The sequence below is a fragment of the Ipomoea triloba genome, chromosome 15 (genome assembly GCF_003576645.1).
Source record: "Ipomoea triloba cultivar NCNSP0323 chromosome 15, ASM357664v1".
NCBI classification, from domain to species: Eukaryota; Viridiplantae; Streptophyta; class Magnoliopsida; order Solanales; family Convolvulaceae; genus Ipomoea; species Ipomoea triloba.
Window position 1 is genome coordinate 6,333,808 of NC_044930.1, and position 14,790 is coordinate 6,348,597.

General features: G+C 31.9%; 1 protein-coding gene across 1 annotated transcript; it reads right to left on the bottom strand.

Annotated features, from left to right (window-relative positions):
• Window positions 1-7,131: 7,131 nt before the first annotated feature.
• Window positions 7,132-9,647, bottom strand: LOC116006255 (ribonuclease 3-like). Its single transcript, XM_031246558.1, has 4 exons — window positions 9,469-9,647; window positions 9,193-9,354; window positions 7,667-7,865; window positions 7,132-7,580 (listed from the first exon to the last, which is right to left on the bottom strand). Exons 1-4 carry the CDS (start codon window positions 9,577-9,579, stop codon window positions 7,348-7,350), a joined length of 705 nt encoding a protein of 234 aa, XP_031102418.1. The 5' UTR covers window positions 9,580-9,647; the 3' UTR covers window positions 7,132-7,347.
• Window positions 9,648-14,790: the final 5,143 nt, after the last annotated feature.

A 14,790-nucleotide genomic window follows, 5' to 3' on the forward strand; every position in this document is an offset into this window, starting at 1 on the left:
TTGAATACTTTATAACTTAAAACTAGTACTTTTAAACACAAATAAATAGTCAATACATTAACCATTAAACCTAATACTTTATAGCCTAAAACTAGTACTTCATAGCACAAATGAATACTCAACACTTTAACCATTACATCTAATACTTTAACCATCAAACACAATACTTAATAACACAAATGTACTACTTCATGACAGAAATAAATACTCAACACTTAAAGCATTAAATCTAATACTTTATGGTGCAAATATACTACTTTATGGTGCAAATGAATAATCATAACTTTAAGAATAAAACATAATACTTTTTTTTTTGAATACTACTAACTCTATTATAATGCAGTATCTGTTCGTAACTACTTTCTCAACCTTTTGAATACTACTAACTCTATTATAATGCAGTATCTGTTCGTAACTACTTTCTCAACCTATTGAAGAGTTAGTATTGCCTCCAAGACTCGAACCCACTACCTCCCGTATAAAAGGAAGGGTTTGATGCCACTGGACTACAAGGTCCCGTATAAAACATAATACTTTAAGCACTAAATCTAACACTTTTTACCCTAAATTAGTACTTCATAGCACAAATGAATAATCAATACTCTAATCATCAAACACAATACCTTTTTAGCACAAATCTAATACTGTGAACATTTAGTGACATATTATTCTTGCTTTCCTGACTATATCTGTTATTTCCACATCTGTCTGATGATGTTGTTGTTTTCGTTTTCTTTATTTAAAGTATTGTTTTTCTCTGTAAGACTAAAACTTGGAGTCATATTAAGAATACATAAGATTATGTGTAATCATTGAGCATATATGTGGATTAAATTCAATATGAAGTTTTTGGCAAGGGAGAAGTGAACATAGTGGTTCTGTTTCAGAGCATTCCTCAATCTAAATGTAATTAAAGTTGGAATAAGAATTACTCAAATTATCACAATAATTATTCACAAGCTTCCAAACATGTACTCTGGAACAAATTGCAGTTTCTACTCAAGCATAGTTGAGATGAGAGAAATTCTCATTTGCCGAGTTGTAATACTTACCGAAGTTGGAGGCTACGGCAGAAATGGAGATGGAGGAGATGAGAGGTAGAGAGCTTGAGCGGAGGATTGGAGATGGAAGGATACGGAGACGCGGATGAGATGGGAGCGGAGGATCGGAGATGTGAGATTGGTGAGTGAAATTTTCATTTGCCGAGTTGCAATACTTACCGAAGTTGGAGGAGATCGATTAGAGGAGGCGGAGAGCTTGAGCAGAGGATTGGAGATGGACGGAGACGGAGAGCTTGAGCGAAGGAGATAGGAGCGGATGATCCCTGTAGTAGAAATAGAGAGAGAAACATCGACTGTAGAGAAATGATGAAAGGAGGGCGTGAGATGCACATGTTGACCCATTTAATAAATAACCCGACTCGTCTCACGGATTGAGATCCGTGAGACGGTCTCACACAAGTTTTTGCCTAATAATAATAATAATAATAATAATAATAATAATAATAATAAATCAGAAATTAATCAGAATCCAGTGAATAGCTAGAGGAAAAATAGCATTTTTTATCTCTCAATTTTGTACAAAAGAGTAATGATCTTCGAATCCATTTAAAAAAAATACAACTTATCGAATTATATCATAAAGTCAACTCAGCCCCATCGAACTTTATTAATAATGTAGTAGTACATGATTTATTTTCATCACTAATTAAGGGGTTCCTTGTGCACAGTAAACAAATTTCTAACTTTTGTGTTCAGTTGAATTACCATGATTTACATCATCCTAGATGCTCTGTCGAGTCGGGACATGAGAACCTTTGGGATTGAAGATTCAATCTTTTGAAAAAAAAAAAAAAAAACATTATTTGAGAGTTTGAGACCCATGTTACTAATACAAGTTAATAAGAAATTTGTAGGAAAATCCATCTATTGCACGTCTTTAAGTGTTATGCTTCTAACATTTCTCCGTGTTTTATTACACTTGAATACAATATTTTCACTACAGGATTGACAGTTTATCCTAGTCTATCTAGATTTTTTGAATACGTAACTTGTTACTTCTTCTTCCAAGGGTGGAATCTCCAACTATAATGGCCTCTCACGCTTCAGCCCGATAAAGCATCTAGAAGGAGGTAAATCACAATAATTCAATGATTTAGCAGACATGGTCAAATGCTGGTCCGCACAAGGAATCTGCCCACTTTTGACATAATTTGTGCAGTGTGACACATTCTTATTTTATGTAGCGTATTGCTTTTTTTTTTTTTTTTTTTTATTTTTGTGACACGTTCTTATTTTATATAGCCTATTGTTGATTGTTCTTTGTATGTAAATTTTTTTTAAAATATATATATATATATATATATTTTTAAACAAAATATACTTTTATTACAGCTAAATTCCCAAAAAAAAAAAAAAAATTCCCAAAAATAGAATGTGAGGCGAAGGGTCCATGACGAGGTTTAGCCAACCTTAGGCTAGGTCCAGCAAATCATATCATGGACCTAGGTCATAAAATAGTATTGTTAATTAGGTTAATCAAAAATTTAGATATATCAAATCTGAGTGGACAAATTATATTATGGACTCAGATTCTGTGAGATCGTAAATGGAAATTTCATTCAAAATAATATTCTCCAAACATTCCAATCATAGTAATCACATTAAAATATGTTTTCACAATAAAATTATTTAAAAATTTTCCTTTCAAAAAATTATTTAAAAATTTTACAGATGAATAATCTATAATCAAAACTTGTATTCATAAAACTAGTATTTTTCGCACGTGCATTACACGGAATGAATTTGTTATAACATCGAAAATTATATAGCGTTATTGATGAAATTGGTTGGATCGATTATGTTTTTTGATATTTTTCTTCCTTGAATTAGAGCAAATAATTGTCCAATTACCCGTGCGATGCACGGATAAATTTTTTATAATATATTTAGATAATAAAAATAAAGATGAAATTATAAAAAATTTTAATATTGGACGTGTACATTTATTTGATTATAAAATTAGTGTAAAAGTATTACTCAATTAATTGAATAATATGTAACTTGTTTGTCTACAATTGTCTTAAAAAAATCGATATGTAATATGACTTATGTAATTATATTATTACTAAAATAAATATGGGAAAAATGAGAAATAATTTAATTATAATTATTATATAAATAAATTCAACGACCAATGTTTAGCTTCACTACCATAATAATTATTAGGCAATTATTATTAGTCAATTACACTAATATATGTGTAATTATACTTTTATACGTTAAGTATATTCATTTTCACCATATCATATTTAGTTTTTTCCTCATCCTCCACATTTGAATAAATTAATTATAATTTATAATTATTATAAAAAATCTAACAACCCATGTTAAATTAATTTTTTAAAGTTAAATAATTTAAGGTTTTTAAAAGTGTGTAATTATTTTTTTTAAGTTTTTAAATAATTTTCAGTTATTTAGTAATATCATTTTTCAATTAATTTGCCTAATTTCCGTTTCTTTTTTCATTAGGATCTTTTTTTATATTTTCAATCAATTAGTGAAATCAGTTTTCTTTTCCATTTTATCTTTACTATTGTTTCGACGAGAATTTCACAAAGGATGATTTTATTTTTATTAATAGTAGTATAGATATAGAAGTATAGATAAGTATTCAAATTATTATTATTGGTGTAAATAATAATTAAACTTTGTTACCAATTAAACTTTATTATTCTTTTACCAATTAATTAATAATATTAGATTGTGCGGGAAAGTTGATTGAATGATTTTACTTTTATTAATAATATTGATTGATTGATACGTGAATATATAAACAATATGAAACAATATTACCAATTAATAGATATTAGTTAATTTTCATTTTACATTTTCTTACCAAATAAGCTTTATTAATTATTTGACCAATAAAATATTTAATTAATTGACTACAAAAGTTTGGGCGGGAAAATGAAATAGGAGGATTTTATTTTTATATATAGTATATATAGAGTATAGATAGATTATTGCCGTAAACAGAATATGAATAAAATGCATTATTTTTTATTTTACTTTTGAATAATATAATTTATAATCAAAACATGTTATTATCATATATATTATTACCGTATAAAAAAAGGAACAAAATACATCGTTTATATATATATATATATATATATATATATATATATATATATATATATATATATTAAGGGCAAATAATTTATAATCAATATTTGTTTTTTACATGATTTATAACCGGTTAGAAAACAAGAATAAAAAGTATCAATTATAATTTTACATCTGAAAAATTTATAATCAAAAATTTTTTTTTGACTATTTTTCATAAAGTTGTTGAGTTGGCCATTCATCATTACAATAAATTTAAAAAGAATGAAATATTCTTTTTTATTTTTGACAAAATAGATATTTAATATCTCCTTATGGTAAAATATTTTAGTGTCTTTAATTTGATTCCATTCAGACTTACTAATCAATTGCTCAATTTGTATTTATAATTTTTTCTCTTTTTAGTTACATGCATGTAAAGAATACTAATTAATATGTATCTGTTTTTATTCATTTTCATTTAATATATTTTTTTTTTTGAAAAAGTTTTCATTTAATATATAAAAATTCATTTACTTCAATTCCTATTTAGGCAAAGTACTCATCTCGATCTCTTCACATGAAATTTATCAATAATCCATTGGTCAATATTAACATTTATGCTTTTTCCTCCAAAAAGGCTTAATCCCCAACCCTAACGACCCCTACGCTACTAGACTGAAGATTCCCAGGAATCTCGCAGCAATGGACGTTAGTTCTAGTTCTACCCCTCCAGCCCTGGACCACTAGGACAGTGGTTATACTTTGCTTTGAGGTTTAATTTATGTTGTAGTAATGTATGAATTGGTATGTCTGTTTAGCTTGCAGTGGTGAAGGGGCTTTAATTTGTAGTATGGGTTTTTGACTATGTTCAGGCATGGTAGGATTTATTTTGTTGTGTTTTTCCAATACATCACTCTAGACATTTGGATGATATGATGATGTTGCATCTTTTTCTTCCAAAACTTTGAATTAAAGTGATCATATTCTCTTCAACATATTTTTTTTAGTTGGAAAAGTTCTTAGTTTGTGTTGGGCGGAGACTTGAAGAGATGAGTCCAACATCCTGTCATTAGACTGTGACGCTCACTACCAAGTAAGTATAAGGAAATAAAGTTGTACATTCGTTACTAGTTATAGTTTTTGGCGTAGCGATAAACATTGAGGTACATCAATATTAAAGTTCGCATCACCATTATAGTTTTCCACAAATATATATTTTCATTCATGAGTTCAGAGCAGTATTGTCTTTAATTAAAACTATAATTGATGAAGCATTTGAAGAGTTAATATATGTTTGTAACATGTTATACTGATTCATCATTTAATTTACACACAAAACCTCAAAAGAGATTTTTCGACCTTTCAACTTTAACATCAATTTATATTGTTTAAAAATTATATTGCTTTACATTTATAAATTTAATATACAACACCATATAATGTCAATAGATGGATATCAATTTGGCTTCTCTTTCTTTACGCTTCACTGTTAAAGAAATACAATACCTAAAGAGAAGGTGTGCATAAACACAACAATATAATGTATAGATTTTGTACAAAAAATAGATTAGCAGTTGTGTAACACACAACATATGGGCTTGGGATGGGTGGTTCGTGATCATGACGGCCTGGTGCAAGGAGTAGCAATGGAAAAGGTTGGGGGTCTTTTCTTGGTTCGGGAGGCGGAAGCTATGGGTGCCCGGGAAGCGTTGAGTTGGACAAAAACGAAAGGATGGCAGAGAGTAATTCTTGAGACTGACGCGCAAGTGGTGACGAGAGCAGTGGCGATGGGCGATATTCGTACTCCATTCGGGGCTTTGATTCGGGATATTCGCATCCTCTCGAATCAATTGGGTTCGGTTTCGTTTTAGTTTGTGCATAGGGAAAGGAATTTACATGCTTATTCGGTGGCAAAGATGTCCTTATGTGGTCCGTTAAATGAGTTTATTGAGTATTTTGATTTTATTCCTAGTTGTTTTCCTTTCTTGTCTTATTCGAACATTTTGGATTAATATATGATCAAGTTTCCTTTTGTTTAAAAAAACACACACACACACACAACATATTGTGTCTTATTTTACGAATGTATGTCTTGTATTATGAAATTATGTGCCTAAATATAAGACATATATTATCTACATAAATCAGATTTGAGAATAAATAAATATATAACATGTGTATGTGTCTTGTGTTGTGTGTTTTTGTGTCTCCTTAAGAAATTTTGTACTTAGGGGGTGTATTCAATTATGACTTTCATAGACTTTTTAAAGAATTTTATCAAGTTTAAAAGTTTGGTGGTATTCAATTTAGACTTTTAAGGACTCTTTAAAAGTCTACCAGTATTGGATCCAGACTTTTCAAAACTCTTTAAAAGTATACCGGTATTCGATTCAAACTTTTATAGAGTCTTTAAAAGTCTATTGGTATTCAAACAGTCATTAACTTTTATAGACTCTGTCCGAACAAGATTTCTATGGACTTTTTCTTCATTAATATAAATAGATAAATCCAACCCTCCAACCCAAACTTTTCAACATTCACGGCCCTTTTTTCTCATAGACGTATTATTACTAGGATAAATTTTTAATTTCCCGTTTCACTTAATTGGTGTTGTTTTAACTTTAGCAATGCGGAGAAGAAATTATGTTATCATAAATTTTAATAACAAATTATAAAGAATAAAAACATGTTAAAAGGTACAATAATAAATTATAAGATAAGTATAAAATTATTCATTACAAAATTTAAAAATCTTCTTTATATACACTTCCATATAATTCCAAAAAAAAAATGGCATTGACCTAAAAGGGGTGATCAAGGTGATGCATGAGTCTTGTACTTAAAGGTTACGAGTTTGATTATTGCCAACACTCTTTTGGTTGAACTTATGTGCGAGCTATTAAACAGGAGTGCCTGAAGTTTAATGCGACATTCTCCTAATGCGATTACCTCTTCTATGTGGTTTGGAAGCTATTACACAAGAGTGAAATTTATCCAGGGAATAGTTAGAGGAAAAATAACATTTTTTATCTCTCAATTTTGTACAAAAGAGTAATGATCTTCGAATCCATTTAAAAATGAATACAACTTATCGAATTATATAATAAAGTCAACTCAGCCCCATCGAACTTTATTAATAATGTAGTAGTACATGATTTATTTTCATCACTATGGTACAACAAAACTACTGCATGCTGAATAGCCATGTACCAATAGCTTATTTTCTCTAAGTAATTAATTAAGGTTTAAGGAACTTGACTTTATTGCCATTTCTGCTATCACAAATCCAGAAAGCGCCGGGACATGTATACTTGTTGCCCTCTCGAGTAGCACATAAAAAGACTTGGTCCAGAATGGTGTTCAAACCATTCTCGTCTTCTCGGCATGTTACTGCCACGTCCCCTAATCCCGCTTTCCTTACCGCTTCATTGATTGCCTCCCCTGGATAATACTTTCCGTTTGGTATGATTCCTGTAATTGAGTTGGGATCGTATATAATTGACTTGGAGATTTAATGTAAATTTGCTCTAAATTAATTAAATTAGATAGTTAATTACCTGCATCACCCAAAAGTTTGAGGAGATTAATTTGCTTTTGTGCTCTAAGGGCAGCTGCAAAGTAATCATGCTGATCAAGAACTGATTCTGCACAACTGCCATACCTCACCCATTCTTCTTTCCATAACTTCTTACTGTCCCTTCTAGGGCAGGTGAGAGACGGCCAATACCTTCCCAAATTTGGAACTAAATCTGCAATCTATAATAAACTACAATTGCTTAGGAAATAGTTGGATTTAGTAAGAAACAAAATAAGGGCAACTTTAGTTCCTTAGTTTTAAATCTTAGCTAGTATCATATTTAGATTCAATTATTTTGTTTGTTTTATTATTTTTTTTGTACCTTAGAATGGAATTCAAATAATATAGAAATGAAAACAAAAGTCATTTCCTTATAAAATTTTGCTTTTATTTTTTAAAATTGAAAAAGAGGATGGAAAAAACAAATTTAAAGGGAAAATTGTACTTTTTGTCTATAAGTTATAGGGTAATTGTAAGATTCGTTACTACTTATTGGTCATGGTCATTTTTCGTCTCTAAACTATAACTGACATTGTAAACTTTATCTTTTTAACATTAGGGACGAAATTTACAACGTCGGTTATTGCTTAGAGTACGAGAAGTGAGCACAACCTATTAGATAAAGGAAGAAATTTACAATGTCAATTATATCTCATGGATGAGAAGTGAGCATCACGATCAATAAGTAGGGACGAATCATACAATTACCATATAACTTAAGGACAAAAAATACAATATATATATATATATATATATATATATATATATATATGCGCGCGGGGGCGCGTGTATGTGAACACATACACACATATATGATACAAATCAGGTCAAAGTTTGCGATCAAGTGGGAACATGCACTTGGCAACACTACTAATGCATTTCTTGACATGTACAAGTATATTCAATATCTAGGACTCCATAAATGCATTTTGACAAAATTACAAATTCATTTAATGATATGTAAAGTACGTACACCCAAGACGCTTATACTTAATAGTATTATAAAGCACACTCAAAATTTGAGATAATTACTAAATATTCATTATGCTTTTCCTTGCTTCACAACAATTGACCTTTAAGATGGATGATTAGAATGGCTCTTTAGCTTTCTCTTAAGCACTAATTCTTATTTATGCTGACACCTCTCTTCATATAAATATAATCAGGATCATATGATAACCACTTCTCGCGAAAACATACAAACTAGCTTTTGTGCAACTTAAAATGCTTGATTGTACATTCATGAATAAATGATTGTGCAATCTAGAAACTCGCATTTCTGTAACTACTTTTGTATTTTGGGTTGTGCAACTTATAGTGCCTGATTGTGCAACCCTTAAAGTCTAATTATGCAGTTCACACAAGAACAATGATTCTCATTTGATCATTCCTCCCTATATATATATATTCCAATAATTCTTATTTTAATATACTACCCAAGAAGATTATACTTCTATTGAAATCATTTACATACCCAGGCTCAGTATTAAAAGAATTATTGTTTACCTTAGATGGCTGGAATTTGGTTGTGGTTGTGCAATTTTCTGGAACCGACCCCTCTTGGGCATAAACTCCTTTGAACTCAGAAATGATGAAATCATTTAACACAGGCTTTCCTTTCTTGGGGAGACAACAACCTTCTTTGCTTTCACATTTTGACTTTGGCCACTGATTAACCACAAGATTTACAGTAATTATAAAGAAAATAAATCACCATTGTTACTAGCTAGTTGTATTGTGTAGCACTGTAAACTCAAATTAAAGAAAGAAGAAGATACATACTTGGAAAATGATGAAGAAGTAATCGGGAGTGGTCTCAGCGCTGAAGACGAGCGACGAAAGTGAAGCAAGAGAGAGTGTAAGGAGAAGAAAGCGTGGGATAAATGTGTTCATGCTTAGCTTATCTTAGCTTCTTCAATTTATCGCAAAAGCAGAAAGTAGACTGAAATTTTGCCGAGTAGTGAGCTGGAGTACATGTAGTAGGGGCTTATATTTATAGGTTTGTCCAACTATATCCCTGCATTCAATAATGCGTGTGCTTTCAAACTGGTCCAAATTAGCGGGCAGTTTTGACCTCTTACCAATCCAACCATAACTCTTGCCAGCTGTAGCTTGTTTGATAGCCGCTAGTATGCTGCTGTATAATTCAATTGGTTGACCCAAGGCCAATTATGAGAGCATGCGCGTGGGCGCATAAAGTGACACCCATGTACAATGTTGTAAAAATTTTGCCTACGCTTCGATTAACTTCCGTCTAGGCGTTACGCGTCCGTCGACCACCTAGCGTATCACCTTAAATGGTGGTCTAGGCGACTGACCGACTAGGCGACCGTCTAAGCTCTGTCTAGCTAGGTCGTTTAGGCGCTAACCACCTAGTATAGGCCCAGACTAGACCTCCTAGGCACCTCCTAGGCCGTCTAGTCGGCCAATTAACTATTGTTCTTTTGTTTTTTTAGTGAGTTAATTCACTTAAAATAACATCGTTTTGAGCAAAATAACTCTAAATTGTATAAACTCTCAATATTTTTTAGGTTAATATTTAATATTTTAGTATTAACTATTAAAGTATTATATAATTTATAATTATTAGTCTTTAAAAAATTAAAAATACTAAAACAAATTTTTAAAAAATAAAAAATACACTGGCGCCTAGGCACCAATTAATTCCCGCCTAGGCGCTAGGCGCTCCCCGAGCGCCCGAGGAGCGTTTAGCGATTTTTTAACCATGGCCACGCACGAAAGTTGTGTGGGACTCACTTTTCTGCCATGAACTTTTGTTTTGCAAGAGATGATTTTTCATTCTCTTACCTCTTCTCTCACTTGCCATGTTGGTATTATTTCCTAAATAATTGTGCATTCACTCCTAATGTGAATGCTCTGATCCACACAGTTGTATAATCAGGATTCAAAATGATATCGTTGAATTTTATGAATTAAAATAATATACTTTATGTATTAGAATAATGTACATAATGTCTTATAAAAATGTATGTTGTAGTGAGTTCGTAAAAAATATTACACGAAATAATGTTGTTTTTGGACTGTGATCCACATGGTTGTGTGGACCACGATTCTCGCAATAACTATTGTTGATAGACAATTGTAGCTTATTATTAGTGTTTTGTTTTGTTTTTTGTTTTTTGTTTTTTTTTTTTTTAAAGTTTGTTAGTTGTGGCAACCTAACTTTACTTATTTGTAATTTTTTATCGAATAGAGTCAAAAAGTAAAGTTTACTTAGTGTATACATTTGTATTGTGGCTGCCGATTTTCCTCATTCATCACCTAAAAAGTCAATTATTAGTTGATCGATCAATTAAGAAAGAATTGATAATTTCATTTTGTTGGCAGTTGTAACTTGTGGGATGTGTTGGATCCTTATCAGAGGGATATGAAATAAGCTATGTTGTTAGTTTCAAGCTTCAAAAATCATTAAGAAGTTCATTACAAAAGGAGGGTTCAAGTGAGAACCTGATCTCACGTAAAAGTGAGGATTGATATGATCTATTCATCTAAGTAGATCAACGATTGAGGGTACGTGGCTGAAAAATAAAGGAAAAATAGGTAAGTTTAGTTTATAAATATTGCAAACTTAAAATTTTGCAACAATTATATAAAATTGGCTTCTTTTTTTTTTTTTTTCAACTGAAACATTCAATGATGTGTAGAGCATTTTTCTCTATCCACGGGGGCGGCCCCAACGTTGGTTCATCGGGCTACCAACCGCGAACATGGATTCATTCAATGACGATGACACATCTTGACCCTCACTCAGCTCACTATGTTAAATTGAAAAGTTAAAGATAGAGTCTGTTAAATTAGAGTTAAATTACCTAGTGATTGGTAAGAAATGGATCGAAAATAAGCAAGAAAACAACACAAATAAATTAAATTAAAGCAGCAAATACTAAATTAAACGACCTCCCATAATACAATTTCTAAAAGGCTATGTCCAAAATGAGGGAAGCTCAGCTCGCCGCATGAGTTGCATATATGCCACAGACAACATAAGCTAATTAATTAACACTTATGGCAATGAATCTTTGCAATAGGCTGCTACTTCTTCTCGGACCTTCTTCTCTATGGAAGCAGGATGATCATCCACAATTTTGAAAAAAGCCTCACGACGGGCCTCATCAGCAAGCTCCCAACCCACAAACGCCTCCACATTTTGATGCATATACTGTAGTGCAGATTGCTCAAATTCTTTGGACTTCTTGAAGTCTTCAACCCCAGCTTGTCTAGCAAAAAACACTTGGGCCTCCAAAGCCTTGATTTTCTCAGCCATTTCTTTAGTAGATTCCTCCACAACCTCAATAACCTCGGGTTTGGGCTCCATAAGATCAGCTACTGGTATGGGTTCTACATTTGGTGCTTCATCTGCTACAACTTCATCAGCTTCAGCTTCTTTAAGCCCATATAGGATGTCAATTTTCTCCTTATTGGCATAGATATTACAGGAGCGAGGAACACTGGCTATTTTCTTTGCTTGGGATAAGAGTTCAGGCGTTTCTTCTGGCATGGGGAAATGGATAACACGGGTGGCCCAGACATTAGGGAAACATATTTGAGACTCTGGGAGTCGGACTTTGAAAAACCTTTCTTTCCAGCCACTATGGGAGGAGGGAATGCCCGTCACAAATTTAAGACCACGACGGGAGGAGACCGTGACAAAGCTCTGGGTTTCAACCTTTGTGCCAGCTTCAACAGTGAACAAATAATGGAAGAGAGACTGGGAGGGAGGAATATCGCATTCCTTACAAATGTTCAGAAAAACTACTAGGAATTTGTATCCGTTAGGTGCTAACTGAGCAGGTATGATTTGATGGGTATTCAGGAATTCTGAGACGAAAGGGTGTAGGGGAAAACGAAGGCCGCACTTGATTGAGTTGTAGTGCACACCTACTTCTAAAGGATTGGCTTCAGCAGAGCAATGATCGACGATTGAGATTTCAGGACTCGGGTTGATAATCTCAATGTTTGGCCCTAAAAGGTCTATGGCTTTGGAAATGCATAAGGGGGAAATTCTGGGCTTTATGGTTTGAGCCACATTAGGGTCTAGGCGATAGTAGTGAGGTTTTGGCGAAGGGAAGGACGGGTCACGCTTACGTTTGGTGGCTTTGGATTGGCCATGGGAACCACCTTGTGTTGGGGAGGAAGCTGCACGATTTGCATTTCGGGGTGGACGACGAGGACACATCTTGACTGTACCCTAGCTTAGCTCACTATGTTAGATTGTAAAATTGAAGATCCTATCAAATGAAGGGTATATATAAGACCCTAGATCAGATGAGTAAACAATAGGGTAGCCGTTTTTATATAAATGTGTGTGGGGGCATGGATATCAAAACAATTGCCTGAATTTTCGCGATTACGTTATAAATTAACATCTAGCCGTTGCAAATCAAGCAATGGTAGGATTTTCATGAAATAAGTATGAATTTATCGTCAGGTACTTAATATTAAGCCGTTGAACGGTATTATTTTTCACCATTATGTCACATTTAGCCGTTGAATCAACAACGTTAAAATTTTTCAGATAGATAAGAATAGCCGTTAAAGCAACAACGTTATAATTTTCCAGATAAGAATAGCCGTTAAAGCAACAACGTTATAATTTTCCAGATAAGAATAGCAGTTAAAGCAACAACGTTATAATTTTTCAAATAAGAATACCCGTTGAAGCAACAACGTTATAATTTTTCAGATAAGAATAACCGTTGGTCAAATTCCACAAGAAAATATATAGAAAATATATTTCCATATAAGCCTTGGATCTGAATCTCTTTTTCAAATTACTCTTATTTTCATATTTCTCTCAATTCCCTATATAGGAAGTCTCTATATAGTTTACTAGAAAGGGGCAAGGATTTTAATATATGGTTAAAAATTGATGTAAATGCTTATGCAAACACCTCTTAATTAACATTCCTTATGTGCATGGTGTGATAATAATCCATCATGTATGTAACTAAATAGGAAAACATAAATTGTAAAAGTGAGCAATGGATTGGTGAGTTTAATGTGAAGAAATGAATTTTTTTTCTTTGAAATGTGAAGAAATGAATTAGTTTGCCTAAATAGGAAAAATCTATTCATAGATAAATTTTCATACTTTAATATATTAAAGTGATTGAATTACTAGTGAATTAGTTGGCTCAAATGTAACTCAAATTAATTAATATTCAAATTTGTGAGTAAAATTCTTTGTGCATATCTATCATTATTTTTAATTTCTCTTTTCAGCATATGAATTTGGCAGTGTACAATTAATTAAATAGCATAATTGTACGTGTATATTTAGCTTGAGAAACATAAGCTCTACATCTACCACCAATGCTTAAGAAATCTCATCCATCAAATATGCTCAATCATATGTTTGTGTGTGCGCGATGGTTCATGTGAGAACGTACACTTCCTCCTGTAAAAGTGTGAACACATTCGCACTCTCCATCTTGACAAATCAAAGACTAGGATCTTACCATTACTAAACTTTCAAGTTTTATAAAATGAATGCCACTTTATAAAGTTTTCAACAATTATAAAATTGGCTATGTTTTTTTTTTTTAAAGTAAAACCCTCAAACATGTTGAACCTTGATGGACGGCTGAGATCAGTCCTTAGTCCTTACTTTTTATAAGACAAGGAAGAAACCAAGACTGAAAAATAATAATTAACCAACTAAAATAAAAATTAATAGAAAAAGTAACTGACTATATACAATACAATTAATTATAAAAAAAAACCAACATAAAATAACAAGTTATGAAAATTTTATGTATGATAAAGTATACTTTTAATTTTCTATATTTTTTTACATGAGAAAAGACGAGCAAACTAAACTACAAGTGACGTTCTCAAGCTATTTGAATACACCCTAGTTGTCAAAATTTGTCACATATATCATCTAGAGGGGTGTAAAGCATAATTAAGCCCCAATATCGACATGCTTATTTTGATTGGGTAGATTCCATAGTATTATTAATTAAAAAAGTGTTTATTTTGCTTCACCAAAAGTGCACTTAGAACGCGCCTTCGGGTAGTAGCCACGACTCTCTTTTTTTTTTTTTTTTTTTTTTTTTTTTTTTTTTTTTTTTGTTTTTTTTT